At 50.1% G+C, this 25269-nt stretch overlaps 12 protein-coding genes across 12 annotated transcripts; 7 read left to right on the top strand and 5 right to left on the bottom strand.

Moving 5' to 3' along the window:
• Positions 1-474: 474 nt before the first annotated feature.
• Positions 475-2127, top strand: TRVA0_001S10066 (uncharacterized protein; the record flags this gene model as incomplete). The annotated part of the gene is made up of 1 exon (XM_076682106.1): positions 475-2127. The coding sequence occupies one exon, from the start codon at positions 475-477 to the stop codon at positions 2125-2127; it is 1653 nt and encodes a 550-aa protein (XP_076544063.1).
• A 731-nt stretch (positions 2128-2858) lies between these two features.
• On the top strand, positions 2859-6361 carry VAS1 (valine--tRNA ligase). Its single transcript, XM_076682107.1, has 2 exons — positions 2859-3049; positions 3104-6361. The coding sequence occupies exon 2, from the start codon at positions 3137-3139 to the stop codon at positions 6299-6301; it is 3165 nt and encodes a 1054-aa protein (XP_076544064.1). The 5' UTR covers positions 2859-3049; positions 3104-3136; the 3' UTR covers positions 6302-6361.
• Positions 6362-6599: 238 nt separating this feature from the next.
• Positions 6600-7259, bottom strand: RRP46 (exosome non-catalytic core subunit RRP46; the record flags this gene model as incomplete). Its single annotated transcript, XM_076682108.1, has 1 exon — positions 6600-7259. The coding sequence occupies one exon, from the start codon at positions 7257-7259 to the stop codon at positions 6600-6602; it is 660 nt and encodes a 219-aa protein (XP_076544065.1).
• Positions 7260-7488: 229 nt separating this feature from the next.
• TRVA0_001S10132 (uncharacterized protein) lies at positions 7489-8775 on the top strand (the record flags this gene model as incomplete). Its single annotated transcript, XM_076682109.1, has 1 exon — positions 7489-8775. One exon carries the CDS (start codon positions 7489-7491, stop codon positions 8773-8775), a length of 1287 nt encoding a protein of 428 aa, XP_076544066.1.
• Positions 8776-9215: 440 nt separating this feature from the next.
• Positions 9216-9956, top strand: TRVA0_001S10154 (uncharacterized protein; the record flags this gene model as incomplete). Its single annotated transcript, XM_076682110.1, has 1 exon — positions 9216-9956. The coding sequence occupies one exon, from the start codon at positions 9216-9218 to the stop codon at positions 9954-9956; it is 741 nt and encodes a 246-aa protein (XP_076544067.1).
• Positions 9957-11543: 1587 nt separating this feature from the next.
• On the top strand, positions 11544-12460 carry DIC1 (Dic1p; the record flags this gene model as incomplete). The annotated part of the gene is made up of 2 exons (XM_076682111.1): positions 11544-11566; positions 11620-12460. 2 exons carry the CDS (start codon positions 11544-11546, stop codon positions 12458-12460), a joined length of 864 nt encoding a protein of 287 aa, XP_076544068.1.
• Positions 12461-13298: 838 nt separating this feature from the next.
• Positions 13299-13889, bottom strand: TFS1 (YbhB/YbcL family Raf kinase inhibitor-like protein; the record flags this gene model as incomplete). Its single annotated transcript, XM_076682112.1, has 1 exon — positions 13299-13889. The coding sequence occupies one exon, from the start codon at positions 13887-13889 to the stop codon at positions 13299-13301; it is 591 nt and encodes a 196-aa protein (XP_076544069.1).
• A 499-nt stretch (positions 13890-14388) lies between these two features.
• ASA1 (Asa1p) lies at positions 14389-15534 on the top strand (the record flags this gene model as incomplete). Its single annotated transcript, XM_076682113.1, has 1 exon — positions 14389-15534. The coding sequence occupies one exon, from the start codon at positions 14389-14391 to the stop codon at positions 15532-15534; it is 1146 nt and encodes a 381-aa protein (XP_076544070.1).
• Positions 15535-16137: 603 nt separating this feature from the next.
• On the bottom strand, positions 16138-17325 carry TRVA0_001S10242 (uncharacterized protein; the record flags this gene model as incomplete). The annotated part of the gene is made up of 1 exon (XM_076682114.1): positions 16138-17325. The coding sequence occupies one exon, from the start codon at positions 17323-17325 to the stop codon at positions 16138-16140; it is 1188 nt and encodes a 395-aa protein (XP_076544071.1).
• A 676-nt stretch (positions 17326-18001) lies between these two features.
• Positions 18002-19585, bottom strand: SRP54 (RNA-binding signal recognition particle subunit SRP54; the record flags this gene model as incomplete). The annotated part of the gene is made up of 1 exon (XM_076682115.1): positions 18002-19585. The coding sequence occupies one exon, from the start codon at positions 19583-19585 to the stop codon at positions 18002-18004; it is 1584 nt and encodes a 527-aa protein (XP_076544072.1).
• A 1162-nt stretch (positions 19586-20747) lies between these two features.
• On the top strand, positions 20748-22676 carry TRVA0_001S10286 (uncharacterized protein; the record flags this gene model as incomplete). The annotated part of the gene is made up of 1 exon (XM_076682116.1): positions 20748-22676. The coding sequence occupies one exon, from the start codon at positions 20748-20750 to the stop codon at positions 22674-22676; it is 1929 nt and encodes a 642-aa protein (XP_076544073.1).
• Positions 22677-23091: 415 nt separating this feature from the next.
• PTA1 (RNA-processing protein PTA1) lies at positions 23092-25170 on the bottom strand (the record flags this gene model as incomplete). Its single annotated transcript, XM_076682117.1, has 1 exon — positions 23092-25170. One exon carries the CDS (start codon positions 25168-25170, stop codon positions 23092-23094), a length of 2079 nt encoding a protein of 692 aa, XP_076544074.1.
• Positions 25171-25269: the final 99 nt, after the last annotated feature.

Here is a 25269-nt window from a genome sequence, read left to right on the forward strand (position 1 = left end):
CAGTTGAATATGTGTTCGAGGGCTAGCCCTCGAGCTCCCGTAGCTGGGGGCCAGCCCCCAGGCCCCCGTAACTTGGTAACAAATTTTTCGTTACACCCGTAACAAACTCCCAACCTCTGTAACAATGCCTCGCTTCATCTCCGCGAAGTGGAACTATGGAGGCTTGGGGGTCCGATTTCTCTTGAGAATCCAGTAGTCAAATCCACTGGCTTTTCACCTCTTGATTGAATGGAAATTCCAATTTTTTTGTTCTGTATACACAGAGTTCACGCATCCGCGGGTATTCGTGGAGTAAGCCCCGTGCTACAGTTGATCTGTCACTTTTTGTGGACTCAGTGCAGTGTAGTTTGTGGATTCGAAACAGTCTATAAAAAGAGTCAAATATTCCCTAGTTAGAGAAGACGATGAACAGATTTATTTGATTATTAATGCCAACTTTCTACTGATTGCGTCTTTATTCCGATTCCATTTATGATGTTCTCGAAGCTCAACAATCAAGGTACCAACAAGTCAGCCAATGCTGATAATAATGGTGATCCTGCGGCATTGAGAGAGAAGAAGACCATGCTGATTCGACCTGCGGCTGGCCAGCGGCAGCAGAAATCTGCTCTCCTTCCTCAGGGTGATGAACAGTCGGCGGAGGAAGAAACAGCTGAGGGATCTCATGATTCGGAGGCTGCTGATGAAGCGAATGCAGACGGCGAGTCTGCGGATGACGTTCAATCTACTGATGACGAGATTGTTCAATCTCCTCGACCCAATGCTACGACGGCGACATCTACGTCTAAGTGGTCGGTGTCTTCGTCGACTGGGTCGTCGCTCTCAAGAGAGCAATTGGTGAGCGTTGCTAATTCGACTCCAATCTCGACTGCACAATCGACCCCGCTACTCCTTGACCCGTCCAAGCCGATTGGCTACAGTAACGGGGACGACCCGTTGCCAGAGGAGTCGCAGAAAATCATCTGGTTGCTGAACGAGGAGTATGGAGCTTGTGCCTTTTACCCGTCTTTGGTGGAACAATTGCTAAAGGAGACGCCGACGAATCCGTTGATTGGCAAGCCGACCTCTGGGAACGATTTTGACTTGTGGAACAAGGAGAACGAACTCTTCACGACTGCATCGGATCGAGTGCTATTGTTTACAATTTATTCGCAGCGATATGCCGTAAATGTTGTTCCTTCGAATCGTACACTTCTACGGCAGTCTTACCTCTATATTTCGAAGTTCATGTTCCATTATGGATACAAGAAGTGGTCTTCGGGCCGCAAGGAGTGTTTCTTAGTGGCTTGTTTCATGGCTTCCGACAACTTTGATGAGTACCTTCAAAGCCTTGTCGTGGCTAGTTCTGGTCTGGAGGTAGGCAGCTATGCAACAGCAACGTCATTGCAATCCCAGGATGATTTTTGGGAGACAGCGCGTTTGCCGGACCGAATGATGGTCAATGAGTTTCTGTTGCGAAAGTGGCGTCAAGTTTTTCAGAAGGATGTCTATTTACAGGACGCTTTCTCCGAGCGTGAACGACTACTTGACGTAGTGAAGATGTGGCATGTGTTGCGACACCCATTGCCCAACGATATTGCTATTACTCTGGCGCCACCCGATTATCGGGATATCCCAGATACTGATGCAGGCTGGAGCACGTTTTATGCCTTGGTATGTAAGAAGGTTGTGGGTTTTGGGGAGGCACAGGCAGCGGATGTCTTGTGGAAGAATGGTTATCCTGGCGCGGCAAATTGTATTGTCCTTTTTAAGGACCTGTTCCTGGCCCCTTTGGGTATTAAGCTTGAGGATTTCACACAAACCGATTTGACGCCGATGCACAAGGCGTTGTTGTTGCTCGCCTATCGGTTTATTTGGAACCATTTGGGCCACTATTTGTCGCATGATGTCATTCGAATGTTAGTGCGGGACCTTACCAAACTGAATCGGAACTTTATTCACGATTTCAGCTATCTGCCAAAACTCTTTGATGAGATTAACGACTGGGCTCAAGACCCGACGCACCGATTCTCTGACAAAAATATTGTCTACTATGGCGTGCACTTCCTTGACATCGAAGAGTGGTGTCTCGAAGGGCAACAGTTAAGTGCGAAGAGGATGCTCAAATTAAAGATGCAAAAATATTGATCAATTCCCCCCCAATGGCTATCATAATGCAGATGTTATAGCGGTGGTCCCCAATTACTACACAGTTATTCAATTAGCACTGGGGCCAGCCCCACAACCCCCGTAGCTCCGCTTCGCGGAGAAGCCTTCGGTGTAATTGGCTTATTGTGGAAATTTAATAGTATGAATTAATAATTGTGTTAATAAGTTAACATGTACGGTAATCAGGTAAGTACTGGTACCGGTAGTCTGAATTTTTAATGAGCACCTATTCAATCCTCGTATGTAATGGTTAGAAAATGTCAGATCAATTAGCCCGGAAATAAAGTAGGGGAGTCCATTTCCACACGGATGCCAACCTTCGGAAGGCTCCAATTGATCTTGTTACTATTCCAGGTTAGAGAGCCTGTGTACTGTAGGTTTGAGAGTACGCAGTCAAAGAGCCTGGGTATAAAACTATGGGTTCTTTGAACGATGCTAATTACTACTTTATCAGGTAATCTTGAAAATTGCTAATAATAACCAATTCATCTCGTTATCTCAAAAATTGTTAACAAATATATGCAGTTTATTCAGGGTATACATCTCTATCGAGTGCCGGTAGAATGACTGCGAAGGGCGGCTCTTATATATTCGAGATATGGTCTGACAAATACGCCATGGAATACAGCTGAGCGTTCCACATTCTTCGCGCCCTCATCTCCGACTGACTCACCGGCCGATCTCTGAAAATTTCACCTCTACAAGTATCGAATTGGCTACCCCAGTTTACCAGTTTTGTGGTCATCACAGAGTCATCGAGGTAAAGAAGGGATAGATATTTAAGGTGTTGCGATTTGCCACTTTTTACTCTCTTTTTCAATTTTTTGCGTTTCCCTGAAAGCTTTTAACAGTGATTTGCAACCGGTTGATTACATCCTCCTGGTGCCTCACTCGCCCACTTGTACGTATTAATTAACCCTCGATTAAGAAGAATTGAAAAGACTAATAGAAGTAGAAAGCTAAATTATACCGACAATTCTCGTTCACCATGTCTGAACAGGAAAAGAACCAGCAGCAGCCTCCTGCGGAGGCTCCTAAGAAGGAGAAGACCGCTAAGGAGCTCGAGAAGGAGCGAAAGAAGGCCGAGAAGCTGGCCAAGTTCAACGCCAAGCAGGCTGCCAAGGCCCAGGCCCAGCAAAAGCAGCAGGCCGAGCCTAAGAAGAAGAAGGAGAAGGCCAAGGCCGAGCCCGTTCCTGAGTTTGTCGACACCACCGTCCCAGGCGAGAAGAAGATCCTGCCTTCCCTGGACGACCCAGCGCTCAAGGCATACAGTCCGAAGAACGTTGAGTCATCGTGGTACGCCTGGTGGACCAAGGAGGGCTACTTCAAGCCCAAGTATGACGCTGATGGCAATCCGGTCGGTAACCGGTTCGTCATTCCAGCGCCCCCACCAAACGTCACTGGTGCCCTGCACATTGGGCACGCCCTGACCGTCGCTATCCAGGACTCGCTCATTCGGTACAACCGAATGAAGGGTAACACTACGCTGTTCTTGCCCGGGTTCGACCACGCCGGTATTTCGACCCAGTCCGTCGTTGAGAAGATGATCTGGAACAAGGAGAAGAAGACTCGACACGACTACGGCCGAGAAAAGTTCGTAGAGAAGGTCTGGGAGTGGAAGGAGGACTACCACGACCGAATTCGAAAGCAGCTCGAGAAGCTGGGTACCTCGTACGATTGGACGCGTGAGGCCTTCACTCTCGACGACGACCGATCCGAAGCGGTTAGGGAGGCCTTCGTCACCCTGTTTGAAGACGGGACCATCTACCGAGCCTCGCGATTGGTCAATTGGTGTACCGCCCTCAACACTACCCTGTCTAACCTCGAGGTTGACAATAAGGAGATCCCAGGCAAGACGCTGCTCTCTGTACCAGGCTACGATGAAAAGGTTGAATTTGGTGTGCTGACCTCGTTTGCCTACCCAGTCGAGGGCTCCGATGAGAAGCTTGTTGTTGCTACTACCCGACCAGAGACCATGATGGGTGATACTGGTGTCGCCGTTCACCCCAAGGACCCGCGATACTCCCACCTTCACGGCAAGTTCGTTATCCACCCGCTCAATGGCAACCGAATTCCTATTATCACCGATGATGAAGCTGTAGATATGGAGTTTGGTACCGGTGCCGTCAAGATCACCCCGGCCCATGATCCAAACGATTACCAGACCGGTAAGCGACACAACCTTGAGTTCATCAACATCATGAACGACGACGGTACTTTCAACGAGAACGCTGCGCCATATGACGGCTACAAGCGGTTCGACGCCCGAAAGGCTGTTATTGCTAAGCTTGAGGAGCTTGGTCTCCTTATTGGCCAGGAAGATAACCCAATGACTGTTCCACTGTGTGCCAAGTCTGGCGATATCATTGAGCCCCTGCTCAAGCCACAGTGGTGGGTGCGACAGAAGGAGTCTGCCGAGATGGCCATTAAGGCCGTTAAGGCCGGCGAGGTCACTATCACTCCAAAGACCTCTGAGGCTGAGTTCTTCCACTGGATGAACAACATCCAGGACTGGTGTATCTCGCGACAGCTGTGGTGGGGTCATCGATGCCCAATCTACTTCGTTAACCTCGAGAGCATGTCCGAAGACCAAAAGGAGGAGGCCCGAGGTGATTCGGCCATGTGGATCGCTGGGCGAACCCTCGAGGAGGCCGAAGAAAAGGCTGCCAAGAAGTTTGCTGGCCAGAAGTACACCCTGGAGCAGGACGAGGACGTTCTTGATACCTGGTTCTCCTCTGGCCTGTGGCCGTTCTCTACCCTTGGCTGGCCTAAGCAGACCAAGGATATGAAGGACTTCTATCCAATGAACCTCCTTGAGACTGGCTGGGATATTCTCTTCTTCTGGGTCGCCCGAATGATCACTCTTGGTATCAAGCTCACCGGTAAGGTTCCTTTCACTGAAGTGTTCTGCCACTCGCTTGTTCGAGATGCTCAGGGCCGAAAGATGTCCAAGTCGCTTGGTAACGTTGTCGACCCGCTCGATGTTATTGCTGGTACTTCTTTGCAGAACCTCCACGATAAGCTGCTTCTCGGTAATCTCGATCCGCGGGAGATTGAGAAGGCCAAGCAGGGCCAAAAGCTCTCCTTCCCCAACGGCATTCCAGAGTGCGGAACCGACGCTCTGCGATTCGCGCTCTGTAACTACACCACTGGTGGCCGAGATATCAACCTGGACATCTTGCGAGTTGAGGGGTACCGAAAGTTCTGCAACAAGATCTACCAGGCGTCCAAGTTCGCTCTTATGCGACTGGGCGCTGACTACGTCCCACCAGCCGAGCCAAAGATCACTGGCAACGAGTCTCTTGTCGAGAAGTGGATTCTGCACAAGCTTGCTGTTGCCTCGCAGGCTGCCAACGAGGGTCTTGAGACCCGAGACTTCTTCGAGGTTACTAACAGCATTTACCGATTCTGGCTTAACGAGCTGTGCGATGTCTTCATTGAGAACTCCAAGTTCTTCTTCCTCGAGGGTACTCCAGAGCAGCACGCGTCGGCCCAGAACACTCTGTACACCTGTCTTGACAGTGCTCTGCGTCTGATCCACCCATTCATGCCATTTGTCACCGAGGAGCTGTGGCAGCGAATCCCACGACGGCCAAACGACACTACGCCTTCCATTGTTGTTGCGCCATACCCACAATACGACGAGTCTGCTTTCAACCCAGATGCTGAGGCTGCGTACAACATGATTTTGGACGCCGTTGCTGGTGCGCGATCTCTGCTGTCGCAGTACGGCATTCTTAAGGACGCCGAGATCATCGTCCAGACTCAGGACCACGAGGCTTACGAGATTATCCAGAAGGAGGAGAAGTCTCTGCTTTCTCTCGTCAAGGCTGCCAGCACTCTTAAGGTCTCCAAGGAGAGCACTCCGCCTGCTGGCGCTGTTGTTTCTGTCGTTGGCAAGCTCAGTATTTATGTGGTTCTTGTTGGTCACGTTGACATTGATGCTGAGATTGCCAAGGCCCACAAGAAGATCCACAAGCTCCAGGGTTCCAAGGAGCAGCTTGAGAAGCACGTCCACAAGGCGGATTACGAGACGAAGGCATCTCCAGAGGTCAAGGAGCAGAACAAGGTGCGGCTTGAGGAGTTTGAGTCTGAGATTGCCCAGCTGACTGACGTTGTTGCTCACTTCGAGAAGCTCAAGGTCGCCGCTTAATCGTTTGATGTTATCACCAACCATATATTATCATCATTAATTACATAAACATCTATATTCATGATATATTCGATTTGTACTCAGAATTGTGAATAACTCCTTGAATTAGCGATAGCTCCATTGCTTCACTTGGGGGCCAGCCCCCAAACCCCCGTGGCTCTGCTTCGCGGAGGACTTGGAGACACCAATTGACCTTCCCAGAGTCCCAAGAGGGTTTAGAAGGACCAACATCTGAAAATTCGTAAACATCTGTAACAAGCAATGACTGAACCCTCAAGAGGGAGATGATAAATAAATATTAGTTCTTCCAGATAAAGTCCCGCTTGACCTTATCTGTAAGCGACGCTCTAATCTCCTTATTGAGCTCCTGGCACTCAGTAACACCCTTCTCAAGAACATCCAACAAATCGCTCTCCTTAAATTGCCCCAGTGACTCTGCCAGTAACAGCCTTTGTACAGTGTTCTCCTTAACTTCGTAAGCGACAACATGCTGAGAGGTCGACTTTTCCAACTGTTCTTTCGATGGGTTAAACACAGCCTTTCCGTCGACAATTGCCGCAACCGTAGCCACAGCAATTCCCTGTAGTGGGATCCCGGCATCTACCAATGCAATAATGCAAGAATTGATACACGCAGCCAGCTCGAGAGCCGTGAATCGCGTAGACTCGCCTGTCTCGAGCACTTGGAGCACGATTTGGACCAACGACCGCGGATTCAAATGCCGCAGGATAACCGATGATATAACTGAATACAAACGGTCCTGTAATAGCACTTCTCTGGTGCTTGTGAGGCCGACAATTGGCCGGACTACGAGCTCAAGTGTGGCAGCCGTCGGGATCTCGTCCCTGATCTTGGCCTCCATGGGGCCCGACACCGAGCAAACCACTTTGGTGACATTCTGGGTCCAAGACGCCGAGCCGTCGACCTGTTTAAGGAACGTCGTATCGATTTCAACCATTTCTTCTTCGGCCAAAACCAAGCAAGCAAGCGTTAGGGAGTTGATCTTTACCGCGATAAGTGAAAAATTGATTTTGCCCGCGTACACACCAGCACGGCCCATCCAAACCGTCCCAAAAGGCGGGTACATCTGAGACCTTTTATCTTCCGTCATTTGGTCCACGGGCGTCGACTAGTACAGAGTCTACCGTTCAACTCGGTTATCCGAATACTTGGTGGCTCTTGTAAGGATGGTTCGGCGGAGGAAGCGAAGAGCAGAGTGGGACTCTGAGTATAAGACGGTTCTCCAGCGAAGAGTCCCCGGCAGTGCTGCCGCAGAGACGGTGAGCCCTAAAGCTCGCAAGAACTCCTGTCAAGAGGACTTCAGCGAGGTGAAAGAGTGGAGGTATCTTATGATACCTGGATGGCATCCTCCGGCTCTAGAAGAAGAGGACAATGAGTCGTCTCGGCATGCTATTGACTGGGATAACGTCGAGCGGGTCATGGTGGATCACGACGTTACCGACATTGACCGGTGCCCTATATGCCTGGAAACGCCTCCTATTGCTCCAAGGCTGACTCGGTGTGGGCATATTTTCTGCATAGTATGCATTTTCAAGTACCAGCTGCTGTATGGTGAGCTGTGTCCACTGTGCAACAATTCTCTGCGCCAGTTCAAGCCTCTTGTGTATAGCACGGGAGAGTTGACCAGCATAAATCTGAATGAACCAATTGATCTCCGACTACATGCCCGGTCTAGAGAGGGCCAGACCGTTGTGCGGAGCAGTTGTGGGTCCTGTGTCGAGCATCCGGACATTAAGTGCGATGGTTTGGTCCACAGTGCAGTAGCGCGGGGGTCCGTTGAGTACTTTACGAATCTTTACGAGAACGAGCTAATCCAGCTGTCGGAGTATTTTGCGCCTGAAGAACAGGCTGCCGAGTACTACCGCAATGCTGTTATAGACATTCAGCATCATATCAAGCGGCTTTGCCAATTGAACCCCAGCAATGGCCCAGAAAACTCAAGAGAGGATGCATATTTCTATTTCTACCAGCCGGCGGGCCGACAGAGAACGTTTCTAGATACTATTGATGTGCGCATTTTGCTAGACCACTTTGGCGAGTTCCAGAGGTTCCCGCCTACCCTGACTCCCATCCTCAAATCTCTACGGTACCTTCTAGTCGACAATTCGGTCAAGAACAAGTACCGGTATCTTAATTACCTGCCGAGCGGCACGGTTATTAGGCTGGTTTCTTGTGATTGGACTGACATTGTGTCTCCAGACGTGCTGGCTAAGTACTCGAGCGAGCTGTCCACGAAGCATGCGCCAAAGAGCCCGAGACTGGCACCCAACCCGTCTCACCCAGAGCTTTTTGACGAGGACTACGAAGATAGCAACTATTACCTCGAAGATGAAGTGTGCGAGGATGTTGATGCCTCCGAGTACCTCTACGACCGCAACCGGGAACCCGAATCATGGCTCGTTAATGACTTTGAATTCTCAGGGAGGACCCTTAGACCGCGACGGTACTTATAAGCCCCGAAATCACCTAACCTGGGTGCAATTGGGGGGACCAGTCCCCCCAAACCCCCCTGGGGCTCCGCTTCGCGGAGGGGCTTCTCCATATTTTCACGAGCTGCACAGGTTTGGGAGGGGACTTATGAGCCCGTTTGGTATTTACGAGCTTCTCGATTGTTTATAAACAAACTACAGAACTAGCACTCACCACTCCAATGGTCGCCGGTCGCCGGTCGCCGGTCGCCGGTAACCTTGTAGGTAGGTGAAGTTAAGTTACCCGGACGTCACCAAATGTTGGGAGGAAAAAGACCGCCATCGGAGCCAAAAATCCCAGGGTTCCAAGGGCGATATTTCCCGATAGAAAAGGCACGTTTCTGAGTGTATATAGACCAGAAGAAGAGACGGCAAAAATGGAGCATCTAAACGAGAGTTACGAAGATGACGGGCATTATAACGCGATGCAGCAGTACACGACGACCGGCACAAGCGACATAGGCGAGGAAGCCGACGAAGATAATTCCCATTTGGGCCATTCCGTGGACGAGGAGGACCCGGAGGCCCTCGCCGCGGCAGCTGCGGCGGCTGCGGCTGCCGCACAGGCCCAGGGCAGCTCGAGTACTTTCAACAATGTCGCCCAGGGCCTGACAGGGCACCATCGTGACATTATGATGCAATACTGGCAGGAGACGATCAACAGCATCGAGCACGACGACCACAAGTTCAAGATCCACCAGCTGCCGCTGGCGCGGATCAAGAAGGTTATGAAGGCGGATGAAGATGTCAAGATGATATCGGCGGAGGCTCCGATCCTGTTTGCCAAGGGGTGCGACATCTTCATCACGGAGTTGACCATGCGGGCATGGATCCACGCCGAAGACAACAAGCGTCGCACCCTGCAGCGTAGCGACATCGCCAATGCGCTTCAGAAGTCCGACATGTTTGATTTCCTGATAGACATTGTGCCGCGAGAGGAGGCTATTTCCGGGAGACGCCATCAGTCAACCTCGTCACAGCATTACCCGCAACAGCCCCAGCAGCAGGCTGCTGAATACGTACAGGAAGACCAACAGCCACCTCACCCGCCACAGCAGCAACCGCCACAGCATCCGGCCGCCCAGGGACAGGATTACGTTTACCAGTATGGCAGCGGAGAGGTGGACTATTCGGGGCATCCTGGTGCCTACCGGCAGTACCAGTGACGAGCGTAGCTCTGTTGACTTTTTTATTTAACTCTTTATTAACCGTTTTCTCTTGTATATTAGCTGAACTCACGTACTATGATTGAAAAAATGTATCATAGAAATTAACTCCGCGTAGCGGTGCCCCAAGGGGGGTTTGGGGGGACTGGTCCCCCCAATTACTCAAGGCAGAAGCTGCTTTCGAGGGCCAGCCCTCGAGCTCCCGTAGTTGGGGGCTCTGCCCCCAAACCCCCGTTTAATCAACCAGATCTCCGCGAGGGGGTTTGGGGAAACTGGTCCCCCAATTGCTAGTCGGTCTTGAGCTCCAATGGCGTGTATCCGAGGGCCATCTCTCCGGTAGAAATATGTGTGATGACATCTTGGAATTCATTGTAATGTGCATCAAAAGACGGTAATATCTCCATGAGAGAGAGGTTAGCTGTATTTGACTGCGGGCAATCAATCACGGTACACTACGTCAAGAAGGTTTTCCTACATGCTATCAGCGGTCTACCGCTGAGGAAATCGACCCCGTCTACCTTTACTGGATATTGTATTATATTATATTAGAAACCTCATGTACTTTTAGTCTTCAATGAAATGCTAATGCCCCCGATGAGATAGCATATATAATCCCTCGTATTGACTTGTTAGTCACAAGCCATTGGTTCAAATACTAGGTACGTGATATCTCATTAATGAGGCTCCGGCAATCTATCAGGTAACCGGCCACACTACTTATGGATCATTCAATACGGCAGGAATCAATCATGATGCATAATTCTTGTAACTACAGTAGTGGTATACCGGTATTTGTTTGACTCTTGCCAGTAGCTTTCCGCTATCGATCTCCATCCCTTGAGATAATTTTGAACTCTATACCGCTATGTTATATATTTGCCGGTACAGTAACAAGAATCAATTATGATCAGTAATCTGATCTATAGATCTTATTGTCTACTTCTGGTATATTCTTTCTATCGGGATAAAACATTTATACATGAATACCAGGCTATTGGTACTATCGGGCACCCTTCGGCCATCGGTCCCCGCCCGAACCTATAGCATTACGGTACTGTACCTGGTAAATAACTCCTGCCATATATCAGATTATTCGACTGAACTGGCATTGGAAATTCAGATATACCATTACAATTCAACTAATCTCTATCTTTTACCAATAGAAGCTTGTATCTTGATAACCATTACACTGTAATGATCTTTTAACTTAGTACCGGATACCAGGTAAGAGATCATCTCACTCCCCTGAGCTACTGCTGAAATATATAGCCCCACCATAGCTAGATACCACTAATTACCACTAAAATTATACATGCCAAGCTGTTATATACCTAGAATGCCGCCAATACCCGACGGAGGAATCATATTCCGCCCTATCAAAGTGCTTACGAGTAAACGCAAGATAGCCGACTTCGTTCCGCTATCGCAAGACATGACCGGTGCATCGGAGCTACCGCCGCACGATTTCCGCTTACAATTTTCCGCATTTAAATCTCTCCTAGACAGTTCATTTTATATATAAAATAGACAGCTGGAGCTGACATAGAAAGACCTTTTTTTGGTCTCTGAGGAATTATACACTAAATCATGGGGAAAAAGGAGCATTATCCGTAAGTTTACGAGGCTCATTTGTGGGGAGCTAGGGCTAATTGAGTAATTATAGATTCTGGTACGGCGGTCTGGCTAGTATGGTCGCTGCTACGTGCACACATCCGCTTGATCTGGCCAAAGTTCGTATGCAGACGTCAGCTACGAAGAACGTGTCCATGGTTGGCACCCTGTGGAACGTCATCCGACACGAAGGACCGCTCAAGATATACCAGGGTCTGTCGGCCAGCTTACTACGACAGGCGACCTATTCGACGACTCGATTCGGAGTGTACGAGTACCTTAAGGAGTGTGTGTCCCAGGATCACAACCATACACCTCCAATGTACGTGCTGCTTCCACTCTCGATGGTTTCCGGGTGGATCGGCGGCATGGTAGGCAATCCGGCCGATATCGCCAACATTAGAATGCAGAACGACCGGTCTCTGCCGGAAGCACAGCGGAGGAACTATAAGAACGTGTTTGATGCGTTAAGGCGGATGGGTGCTGATGAGGGCCCTAAGTCGTTCTTCCGGGGGCTCGTTCCGAACTGTTCCCGAGGTGTATTTATGACTGCATCGCAAGTGGTCACCTACGATGTATTCAAGAGGTTCCTCGTTGAGCAAGTAGGTTTGGACGAGGCCAAGCGGACGACTCATTTCCAGGCGTCTCTGTTGGCAGGGTTGGTTGCGACGACTGTGTGCAGCCCGGTAGACGTAGTCAAGACACGAATCATGAACTCTCACAACCACGAGTCGGCTATCGCGATCATGAAGACAGCCATCCGCAACGAGGGGATTATGGTCATGTTCCGAGGATGGATTCCTTCGTTTGTGAGGATGGGGCCCCAGACGATTGTTACTTTCCTTGTGCTGGAGCAGTTGAAGCATAGCGGCATTGGAGCCCGTCACCACTAACGCTAATGTTGTAGCATGCATACACCCTTCTGTTCTTGGTGGTATTGAGCAGGTTGGGATTTCATCGGTTGTATACTATACCTTATTGATTGTATATATTAGTTGTGTATATACCTTATTGATTATAACTTATAGATACTTCATTGATTGCGTTACTTATTGGTCACGGGAGCTCGAACACATACTTTCCTAGTATCAATGGGGGGACCAGTCCCCCCAAACCCCCCTGTGGCTCCGCTTCGCGGAGTTGCTCCTAGGTAAGTGTACTAAGTAACCGGTACTGAGCTGTGCAGATACTTTATCGATTGTTTGCAGAGGTTATTGCGAACCCCCGTCTCGAAAACTCTTTCAATTCAACCTGACCTCCGCGCAGCGGAGCCCCAGGGGGGTTTGGGGGGACTGGTCCCCCCAATTACACCAGCAGTGTGTGAGGCTTCCGTGCGGCGCAGCGCGGCTCACACAACAACCTCAACATGAGAACCCCTGAGTGCCCCCACTAAACTCAACTATTCATGTAACTGTATTCCTAATGAGTATCAATACATAATGAGTTTATAACAATTCACAATGAATATCTCTAGGACCAGTTGAGTAATTCATGCTGAATACCACGTAAACTGTAAACTGTATTAAATGAATTGCTATAGTACCGAAATTCGGAATGAGAAATAAATAGCTGGTAATCTAGAGACATAACTATAGCAATTACGGTAATAAATGATTACACGATATAATATATTGATCATATACAGTTTTTAGTGCACCACAATATTTAGTAGCACATTATTAATTCCCACAGTTATAGCCCCCATAGTAAATTCTACAACTGCGCCTTATCTCATTGCTCAGGATTCTGGGCATAGAAAAAGTTAATTGCGACCGGGGTCAAATGGTGCTTCTTGGCCCAGTCCCGGGCTCCACTACCCGGAACTCCAGTGCCCCAGTTCGGTCGATCGCCTCCAAACGACTTAGGTGTGCCATTGGCCGGCTCCTTGTACAAAATAAACACATATCGATGCTTTCCCGTCTTTGGTGGTGGCGCAGGACCCATGTAAGGCAGCAATTCATGCGCCTTGTCAAAGTCAACAGCCCCAACACCCGTACCCGAGCTCGGTGGCTTAATGCCAGACACAATGTAGTGCGCATACTCAGACCACTTCTTATCCCCCTTAGTAGGAGCGTCTGGGTCAGTCAGCACCAAAGTATAAGTTGACTCAGCGGCCGAGTCCTCATTAAAGGTCAGGTTCACTGCTGGGCGCTTCTGGGTCTCTGCAGGCTTAAGCAGGTTGCCCATAGCCACCTCAGTCTTCTTGTGGTCATATGCAATGGTCAGCAGGCCGCCCTGTTCGAACTCGTCGACAACATCGGGCACAACCTCGTGCTTCTTGAGGGCTTCACTGATGTTGGATGCAATTGTCACTAGTGGCATTCTCGGAACAAACACTCGCGGTCTCGCAATACTGGTAGCTACCAATTGTCTCGGGATAACTCTTCCAAGTACTGGCCTGAACATGGGGGGAATTCCTCGCTGCTTAAATAGTTATTAAACCTGGGGGAGGGATTGCGGGTCTTCTCGGTCCAACGATGAACACCGGCCCAACAAAGCCGTGTGTGTGTTGGAAAACCTAACCCAAGCAACCGCACCACTCCATCGCGCACCCCCGCCGCCCTTTTACTATGGGGCATTTTGCGTGTACAAATTATGTGCGTAATTCCGCTGTTTGCTCTGGTGTATTACCGAGATCCTCGGAACCAATTGCTCTTTCCCCGCTTAGGACCATTAACGGGGCCTTGACAAGACGTAGTGGACTTGGGGCAGTGTAGCGCATAGTTTTGGGTGACTGTCGAGCAACCTTGTTGGACAAGGAACGCTTTATAAGCCTTTTGCGCTTTTTTTGATTAGGAAGGCTTGTGAGAGTGAGAGAGACATGTCGGAAAGTGGTGAAGGGCGCGCCGCATTAAATGCGGCTCAAGCGTCCAGCAGTCCGCCGTGCATTGCATCGCTCAGAGTGCATCCGGCGGTGGTTTCTGCGCTGGATTTCCACCGGGGAGGACTGTTTTTGGCGTCAGGAGATGAGTCCGGGTGGGTATATGTGTGGTCTTTGGTTTCGCGCAGGGCAATGCGTAGGTTTCGGCCGCATAGCAAGAGCATTATTGTCGTGAGATGGATCGGCAATTGGCTATTGACGCATGGGCGGGATAATAAGCTGCATATTTTCGATCTTTCGGAGATTGTTAATGCAGGTATTGAGGAGCATACGAAGAGTGGTTGTTCTGCTACCCAATTGGGCCAATTGGCGCAGAACGATGATGAAGATGAACTGCCAAAAAAGGTCCATTCACAAGATGTCAATGCGTTGAATTTCTGTGGGGCAGCCATTGACGAGAATACTACGAATAAGGCCCTGCTGATCGCCCTGCCAAACACAATGGACTCTCACAAAGTTGACCTGTATAATCTCGACCTCGAAACAAAAAAACTTTCGCGACCGCTCTTTGCATTGGAGCCAAATATATTTGATCCGGCTAAAGGAGAAAACGTCCAAACAGGCATAGTCATGGCTCTACACATACACAAGTCAAAGACAGTATTCGCTGGATTCGAATCAGGCCATATCATCGGCTACGATGTTACCAATGGCAGCGTACTGTACACAAATCACACCCATACTCAGCCAATCCTCGCTTTCTCTGGCTACGAAAATACCCTTGTAGCAACGTCTGTCGATTCGCTTATTACAAAGCATGACATGGACGCGTTATCGCCGGCTACTTCATACAACACAAAACACTCTGGTCTCAACTCAATTGATGTGCGCTCTGATGGTCAGCTAGTTGCTACTAGTGGATGGGACGGCATGGTGCGTGTATTCAGGTTCCCTACGCCAAAGCCGCTGGCGTTGATCCACCCCGAGGGCCAAGTCAATATTGTGCGATTTGGACCTATCGCAGCACCAGACGTAGCCAAGGACCTTCCGATGGTGCTGAAACGGCGTCTTTCGAAGATCCAGGCCACGCACTGGCTTGCCGCAGGTGCCAAAGATGGCCGCATTTCTTTATACGAGGTGTACTAGCCGGTGATTAACTGATTAACATGGACAAGAATCTCCGCGTAGTGGTGACCCAGGGGGGTTTCCCCCCAAGTACACTACAGAAAGAGGGCATTCGAGGGCCAGCCCTCGAGCTCCCGTAGTTGGGGGCTCTGCCCCCAAACCCCCGTAACAGCACAATTCTTTACAGCTCGCAACAGCGTAACAAAGCTTTGTTACTTGCGCGTCCGCGTAACGGAGCTAAGGGGGGTTAGATATCACCGCACTTCGTTTACCTAATTAACAGAGTCCCTCATACTAAATACCAGGTAATACAACCATCGTTCCATAATCCTTTATTGAGTGTTATTTTGACTTTGAAAGGTATGTAAATTGAACTTTATTACAGGTATCTCTCAACACAACATATTACCCCATATCAGATCCTCATATCAGATCCTCATATCAGATCCCCATTTCATAATAAGCCACATTCACAAATAATAAGCCACATTCACACTACCAATGGCACTTATATCAAGAACTTATACCACCTATGGTAATTATATTAAAAATGAAATATCAACTATGCAAAATCTAGATCTCATAACTATCTCGGGGAAAACTGATAGGTTCTCGTTAATCATGCTAACCGCGGTAATTGAGGTTACGACGGTCGCCTCCAAGCTCTATATACTGCCGCTCAAGCTTATCAATAACCCGCAGCGTGTTCTTGACCTTGCGAGAAACGTCCTTGTCCGAGTCGGCCACAACCTGCCGCATATCGGCGAATATCTGCTCCAGCTGCTTGAGATGCCTCTGCCGCAGCTCGTTCGCCTGGTTATTAAGCTGCAGCAGCTTCTTCTTCTCCAGCACCTGCTCCTGGATCTTGACCTCAAGTATACCGCGGTTCTCGCTATCCTTTTCCCGCTCGTTCTTGATCCACTCAATCTTCTCCTTGATGAACATAATGTCCTGGTGGCACCGATCCTTGACCAGCTGGGTGCTCTTAATGACCTCCTTGTAAGCATTCTTAATGTGCTCGTTCTCCTCCGTCAATGCTGCAATCTTTCCCTCGTACGTCCGGGCGTCCTTCTCCTTGCTCTGATCCGCCTCCTTGTACTCCGCCAGCTGCTTGTTACTCCGCTCGTTGGCATCCTCGAGCGTCTCAATCTTGCGGTCCTTGCGATCCAGCATCTTATGCAGCATTTCGTTCTCGTGCCTCAGCACTTCAATAGTCGTCTCTAAGTGCTCGCATCGCTTCCGTACGGCATCAGTCGTATGCCTCTCCTCGTTGGCTATTGCCTGCTGCTCCCGCAGCTCGCGCTTCAGCGAGTCGACACTCTGCTGGAGCTTCTCAATGACAGACGAGGACGAATGTCCCGCACCGAACTCGTAGTTACCCCTGAGATCGTTCGAACTAGGGTGGTACGTCGAGGCGTGCCGAGACTTGATCTTGGGTAGCGCCTGGGCCAGCTGCTCCAGCCGCTGTAGCGACATGCTCTCTCTTTGAATCTCATCCCGCAGCAGCGATGCTCGTTCTTCTTCGGTAAGATCAGCCGAATAGAGCGACTTGCGCTTACCCTGCGTGCTGCTGCTATTACTTCGGTTGTGTACCTTCATGCTGTCCGTAGTCACAGTGGACCCGGTCGATATCACTGAATGGGGCCTGCTTGGCACCTCCTTATCCTCTAGTGCTTCTTCTTCCTCTACTGTGTAAGTTGTGTTCACGGTAACCACGGACTCGCGATTCCGGTTGTTCTTGGAGTAGCCTGTGGAGGATGAGGACACTGACGAAGAGGTGGACGAGGACCGTTTACCCTTGAATCCAAACATCTTTTCTATATCTATCTGCTAAATTGCTCTTCCTCTAGCAACCATGGAGAAACCTTAACCAATCTTCAAAAAGGTCCTCTATTACTCTAAATGATTTTTTCCCAGGGGCAACCTTACCGGAAGGCACAGTAATTGCATAATCTCAGCGAACAGAACACTGCAGATCCCAGATCTAACTAAACACCACGCAATACCCGTATCCGTGGTACCCAGATCTTACTCGTATTTTCTGGCCTATTTTTTCTCAACAATTCACCCCCCTTTGAATTTCGGTGTCGTGTCTCGTTCGCCTGTTTAGTCTTTGCCTATTCCGGTATTACGTACCCCGTATTTAGTACCGCGGAGACCCGATGCGGCGCGATGCGGCTCGGTGCGGCGCAGCGGGGGAACCCCCCCTGGGGCTCCGCTATGCGGAGATTTCGGTTGATATGATCGGGGGTTTGGGGGCAGAGCCCCCAACTACGGGAGCTCGAGGGCTGGCCCTCGAATACATTGGCACAATTTGTGATAGGGAACTGGCTTCTTGGGGGCCAGCCCCCAAACCCCCGTAGCTCCGCTGCGCGGAGAAATCTATAGAATCATAATATATTAAAGCTTCATTATACAGAATTGATAAGACTGGCTCACTTGGGGGCCAGCCCCCAAACCCCCGTGGCTCCGCTGCGCGGAGGGTGGTTTATCGTTGTCCACCGAGGCCGAATTGCTTCATCATGTTTTGCATAGCCGGGTTGTTCATCATTTCCATCATTTTGTTCATATCTGGCATTCCGCCACCCCCTAGGCCAGGCAGACCGCCGCCTCCACCCATGAGCGCACTCAGATCAGGCATTCCACCACCACCAGCACCGCCATTGTTACCCATCATCTGGGCCATTCTTCGCTGGGCAGCTGCCATCTGTGGGTTGTTTCTACCACCCTGCTGTTGCATCTGTTGCAGACGGTTCATCATACCACCCTTACCGCCAACCTTCTTCGCCATACCAGCCATCATCTGCTGCTGCATGAGTACTTCCTCTACGTCCCGCACCGACGTACCACTGCCCCGAGCAACTCGCACTATTCGCGTAGGCTGTTCCTTGAAAATTGCTCCATCGCTCTCAAGCTCTTTGTCGTTCATCGAGTCCAAAATGTAAATCATGCCTTTGAGTTTCTTATTAGAGTCCTCCTCGCCAAGCTGGTCCGCCAGCTGGCCCATGCCCGGGATCATCTGGGCAACCTTGCTCAGCGGACCCATCTTCATAATGTTCTGCATCTGATCCCGCAGGTCCTTGAGGGTGAACTTACCCTCCTGGATATGCTTGATCGTGTCCTTCTGGTCCAGCTTGAGCGTCTGGACATGCTCTACGAGCCCCTGGATATCGCCGATACCCAAAAGCTTCGACACAAACGACCGCGGAGAGAAGGTCTCAATATCGTGAATGTGCTCACCAGTACCAATAAACACAATTGGCGTTTTGGTGGCCGCCACAGCAGAAATAGCACCACCGCCCTTGGCGTGACCGTCCATCTTGGTGAGAATAATCGCACCAAAGTTGGAAGACTCCTTAAACGCCTTAGACTGGGCCTCAGCAGCCTGACCAATGGACGCATCCAGCACCATGATCGTCTGATCTGGCCTCACCGCCTCACCAATCTGCACCATTTCGGCAAACAGAGCCTCCTCCTGGCGGTGTCGCCCCGAGGTATCTACAATGATAACATCAAACTTCTCCTTCTTGAACCGGTCGACACCTTCCTTGCTAATCTTGACCGGATCAGGCTCCGTGTAGGAACCATAGTAGGGAATCTTGGCCTTGACGGCATTCTGCTTCAACTGGTCAAACGCACCAGCTCGGAAAGTATCAGCACACACAAGACCCGTCTTGAACCCACGTCGCTGGTAGTATACGGCCAGCTTGGTACATGATGTCGTCTTACCCGCACCCTGGAGACCGACGAACATGATGACGTTGGGGCGGCCCTTCTTGGGCTTGAATGGCTCGCTTTCGCCGTCAACCAGGGCGCACAGCTCATCAAACACAGCCTTCTGGACCAGCCGCTTGATGTTGACGCCGGTGGCGTTCTGGTTCTCCTTGATATTGACTGCCTGCTTGATGGATTGCCGTAGTTTGCCCACGAGCCGGACGTTGACGTCAGACTCGAGAAGGGCCGTACAAATCTCTTTCAGCATGTTATCCAAGGCTTGCTCGTCGACGACACTCGACTTGGTCAAGTCGCCGACTGCGGCGTTGATTCGCCGTCCCAGGTCTGCTAAAACCATCTCTTTCGTTACTCCGTTACTCCTTGGAGGGCTGTTGGCTTTGGTGGAAAATGCTCCGGGGTGTCACTCCCAGGCGTGTCGCCGCACACCGCAAGCTGAAAAATTTACCAAATTAACGGATACTAATCAATGGTTTATAAGGCCTATCACGAAGGAGATTTTAATTTTGAATATCAGAAGATGAAGGAAAATGAACCGCTAGGGCTAATTCGCTACTGTTCAACAGGGATTCAATTGTGAACGAACTACTCTATTGACTTTGCGAATATTATCATTTGGTCAACTAAGGAGCAATCCACGTGACCAGATCAAGTACCTAATATTAACTGAATTAAACAACAATTCAGTGAGAGAATTAGGATAAAGATTATCAGTCGATATTCTGGGCTGATAGTCTCTATTATTAGGAATATGGACTGAATAGGAGCCAATTGGCATACGTAGTTTACCTCCAGTTATAAAATTAAGCAGCATTGATGGATGGACTATAGCTTCGTATACTTGGTGATCTAATGAGATATTCACGTGCCGCGATCAATTTAATTAACTTAAATATATAATGTATATTGAATTAAACTACGATTTACTGTGAGAATGAGGAAGCAGAGTAACAAGCGATACCTTGGGCTAGTAACTTTTGAAATAGGGAATATGGACCGATTAGAACCGATTGGTATATTGCTTGCCTTTTATTCTTATAATTGAGCAGAATTGGTGGACGTAATAGGTTCGTATACCAGTTGTATATACTTGCAGGTGCAAGCTCGGTATGATTCCTCAGCCATTACGAAGGCTGGCAATTTAAACCATATAATGAATAGAAAATGAATATCCAGTAGCATCAGCCAATTGTTCTTCAGGTTTATTGAATTGGAGTAGGTTCCTTTTCGCCGGTAGCGGTAGACATGGCTCCGCTCTGCGGGAGCATTGATTGATGCCTGGGTACCACCGCGTAGCGGTGCCCCCAGGGGGGTCTGGGGGGACTGGTCCCCCCAGTTCTACTCAATTACCTCGTTTATACAATGCTATGGAGAATATATACACTAAGGTGCGTCGCGCGCCGAATATAGTGGGGTGAAGTAACACCGTCAGCCGCACGCTCCATTGAAACCTTCCAACTGGTCCGTGTTTGACGAGGGTAGAGTTGAAACGGGGATGAGCAATGGAAGACGCTAAGCTGGCCTATTTGTGCCTGTACAACCCCGAGCTGGATGCAGAAGGGGAGGAATTGGAACGTCAGATTGTTTTCTACTACTCCAAGGATAAAGAAGACACAGTTCACACCCAACTGAGGCACATCGGCCTTGCCCAAGGGATCGCCGAGTTCTCCAGCATCTTCTCAGGCGGCCAGGCAGTTTCCCACCTAGAGACGGCCCGGTCGCGCATTGTGCTGACCAATGTCGAAACTTCATGGTGGATTGTCGCCTGTGTCGATTTTGCCGTCATCCCCAAAGAAAGCGGCGCTGTAGAGCACAGTTCTCGCGAGGTGTCTGCTGCGGCGATGCTGATTTCAGATATAAACAGTGCCTACAAGCGCTGGCGGCTCCACCACGGCTCTTTGGAAAGCAAACTGGCTTCGCTCGGCCGGGATGGGCTGATTGAAGATATCGGCGGGTGGTGGAATGCGTGGTGCAACCTGTGGAACGTCAACATGAACGGTCCTGGCGTGCTGAAAATCGTGCCCGGAGTCAAGTTCGTCAACGGGCAGATACAGCAGACGACTTTAGAAGCCGCTGAGGCGATGATTGACAAGGAGGAAGGACTCGTGGATATGGTCGTTACCCGGAATGACTGCAGCAGTACTGGGGGTGGAGAAAGCGATGGATGCGTGTGGAGGGGCCGAGGAGTGTTCAGTACTGAGAGCGTGATTGATTTGACTAATTGGGTCCGCGACTGCCTCAATTGTCAGGATGGGTCGGCTTTTTTGGAGAAAAACGGGTTCGTTTACCACTTAGACCAGCGGGTGCAGAAGAACCTCAAGGCACGCACAAGTAACCAGAACTTCTTTGCCAGCATGCCTGGCATGACCCAGATGTCTAATATGAGCAACATGATAGCCAGCGCCACCAAGGATTCCGTCAACAACTTCCTGGGGCTGATGAAAATGCGGTCAATGGGCAATTTGTTTGGCAGCCCTCGTGCTTCATCGCCCGAATCTGTTGGAACCGCGCAGACAGAGCAAAGCGCGGCGGTTGATATTTCGACTGACCAGCAAAGTGAGGAACATGCCATAATTGATTATGACGAGGCCAAGTTCTCCATCGGTTTAATGAAGAGCGATCTAGAAGAAGAAGATAATGATGACGATAGTGAAGCAAATATCGAGATAAAACAGGTCTATCTCGGCATTGCTTCTAATGACGATACCCACAGCAATAATAATGACGACACTCACAAGACTTATAATGCCGACACCCACAAGAATAGCAATGGCGACAAGAATAATGACAAGATTGATGATAACGAAACCAGTACTACAACCGCAGATCTACAGCCGTTCAACATCGTGGTCTATCAGCGAGACCCGTTTACATTTACTTTGGTATATACCAAGGACTGCGACCGGCTGAACCACAAAAAGACTTACTTGACTCTGCACCGCCGGTTGACCTCCCTGAGCGAACCATTCTATGCAGACTTAGAAACGAAATCTGCCCCATCAGCATCGCAAAAGGCCTCCAAGTTCTACTATATCGTACTCGATCCGGCCAAGGAGACGTTCCAGAGCTCGCTCCCGGATATACCCACGCTACCCATCATGGCAGAACTGCAGGAAAAAGACCCTGCTGAGGCGGAAGAGATTATTCTCGACCGGTTAGAGTACATCCACGTCCACCAGGCAATTGGCCAGCTTCTATCCGTCGAAGGGGGCCCCAAATCTGGCGGCGAAGAGCACGAGAAATTCATACGCACCGCCAAGAACTGGTGGGTCTACTGGACTCGTATTCCGGAAGACGACAGACAAGCTATATTCGTTCGGCGGTGGACCAAGTCTGGCAAGCCACCTGATAAGTCCAATGGCCTACTCGGGGTTCTTGGCAAAGACGCCAAGAACTGGCTCGACGGATACAAATACTACGGCAAGGTATAACTCTGCGAAAGCGGATTCACAGGGGGCTATCTCCTCATTACTACGAGGAAGACGATTTTCGAGCTCCCCCCCATCAATCTTATGAACAGATAAAACTTCGCGAAACGGAGCCAAAGGAGGGTTTGGGGACTGATCCCCCCCCCCCCATGAATACTCCACTGCTTCATTTAACATTAACTTGGGGGCCAGCCCCCAAACCCCCATAGCTCCGCTTCGCGGAGGCCAATCCTATGAACAGATAAAACTTCGCGTAGCGGAGCTCCAGAGGGGTTTGGGGGGACTGGTCCCCCTAATTAATGCCACTACACCATTCTGATACTAGATAATTTGTAAAAGGTAAATCACGATATGAGATAAGATAACATTAAATGTACAATTACACCTATACAGTGTGTCGCGTGGTATAAATATATATCTATTGGACGAGTTTGGCCAAATCGTCGTCGGTTTGGCCCCTGAATCGCTTGAGCAGCGGACCGGCGTGCTCTCGACTGTCTTTATCCTCCGTATAGAGCTCTTCGAGGAAGTCAAGTGTGAACTCTTTGCACGGGGGCCGCAGCATTATAAGGAACTGCAGGCCCTTGAAGCCTACTTTAGCTCTGGTGGGGTCGATGCAGAGACCTTTTATCTTGGAAATTAGTTGCTTATCTAACTCCGGCAGGTCAGAGAGCAGTCGCAAGAACCCTTTCATGTCTGTCACCTCCATGAGCGGCAAAATTTGCTCCAGAAGCTTGTTTACCCATTTGAAGTAGCTGGACTGGTCTTTCGGAACCGCCGTGTCGCTCACGACAAATTCGTTGAACCACTCCTCGGTCATCCACGTGACAAGAACGTCGAGACGCTCCCGGAAGTTACCCATAACGTATTTGAATAAATGATCTCTGATAGTGTCTGCCACGCCGCTATCGCTGGCGCAAATACCACGAGTAAGCACTCTCGTCGCCAGAATAGCCCAGGTATCCTTGGACCACTCGGTGACGGCTACGCGATTGACGCCGCGATTGGCGGTTCCAGTGGGGGCCGATTTGGCCTCGATTTTGGTAGTACTGTACGAAATGAGCCGTTCAATGATGTCGACCATGGCCTGTTCGCGATCTCGAGGTTCGAGCTTTTTGGGTTCGGGTAACGAAAATTCAGAGGCAGGCATGAGGCCGCCTTCTTCTTCGTCCTCACTCTCCTCTTCAAGCTTCCTTGCCATGTCCCGTCGCCCCCTGTCGTCGTAGTTGTTCATGTAAACGTCATCCTCGTTCTCGTAGCTATCAATTGGCATCATATCCGAGGTTGGCTGCGTAGGAGCCCGCTTCTTGAGGTCCTGGTATCGCGCCCGGACGATATCGACCGAGCGGTTCAGCAGTTGGTCGTTGGCTGTGGTAATACCGGCCAATGCCAGGTTCAATGCAATTTCTACGGGTAGCTCTTGCGCGTCAAAGGACACTAGCGGATCGTCAGGCGCAATTAGCGAATACAAAGAGGTATACGATGCTGGGCCCGGAGGAAGCACCATCTGGCTATTAACAGGGGTCGTGCGGCGCTCGAGTCTAACTCGCTTATGCGACTCGTCTTCGTGCTCAGACTGCGCAATGCGCTTCTTGAGCTTCTCTGAGGCCCGGCCCTGCGATAGCGTAGATAGAAACTGCTGCACTTGCGACGTATACCGGCCCCCGGATATCCTTTTTAGGTAGCTCGTCAGCATGAGTTTGAGTGACTTGTCTACGAACCGGAACTCCATTTCCTGGCGCAGCTCTGAGCTCCCCTCAATTGTGCTCTTACGCTGCGAATCAAAACTCAGAATGGCTCGGAATATCGTCGATTCCAGCAGCGGCCGGTACTTGATGAGCAGATATACTGCGTTGATCGTGCACGTGAGCACCGGAGAGAAAATATGGTCTTCGTAGAACACGACGAGCATACGATCGAGTAGCGCCTTGGCCTCGGCCTCTAGAGAGCGGTCAATTAGACGGTGCCCTGCCGGGGCTGTCGAAAGCGAAACGTCGCTATTTACCAGCCGCGGATCTCGCGTGCCGTATGTCTGGACTTTGATGACCTGCTGGCCAAATTTGATGCACGCTGCGTGGACGCCGAACGTCAGCGGGTCATCCCACATGGCAATGCACTTCTTCTTCATCTCTACGAGCTTGGTCCACACGCGTTCCTGAGTCTGGTCTCGACACACGTGGAAGAACACCATAGCATAGATGGTAGCCGCAATGGTCACGGCGTTTTTGGCGATCATGGGGTCAGTGATCTCGAGTAGAACATTCACCGGGTCAATGGCCTCCACCGCCAGCTGCTGGCGGATTTCCTGGTCCACATGGTAGACGGTGAACGCGTTGACGAGGAATAGGCTGCACCACTGGTGGATCTCGGGAGCCTGTGAGCGGTCAGAGGCCAGCGCAAAAACCGTTCGCACGACCTGGGGGGTGTGCTGGTTATCGCTTTCAACCAATTGTTGGGCCTGGAAAAGGTGCTCCAGCGTCGACTGCACCGTTGACATATCTTAGGCCTCTATCTCTGGGCTTCTGCTGGGATCAAGGCGATATTTCAATGATGGAGGACTGTCGTAATGAAATGGAAGTTTTGAAGTGATGTTTGG

This window comes from Trichomonascus vanleenenianus (assembly GCF_965637985.1).
Source record: "Trichomonascus vanleenenianus strain CLIB 3782 genome assembly, contig: TRVA0_001S, whole genome shotgun sequence".
NCBI classification, from domain to species: domain Eukaryota; kingdom Fungi; phylum Ascomycota; class Dipodascomycetes; order Dipodascales; family Trichomonascaceae; genus Blastobotrys; species Blastobotrys vanleenenianus.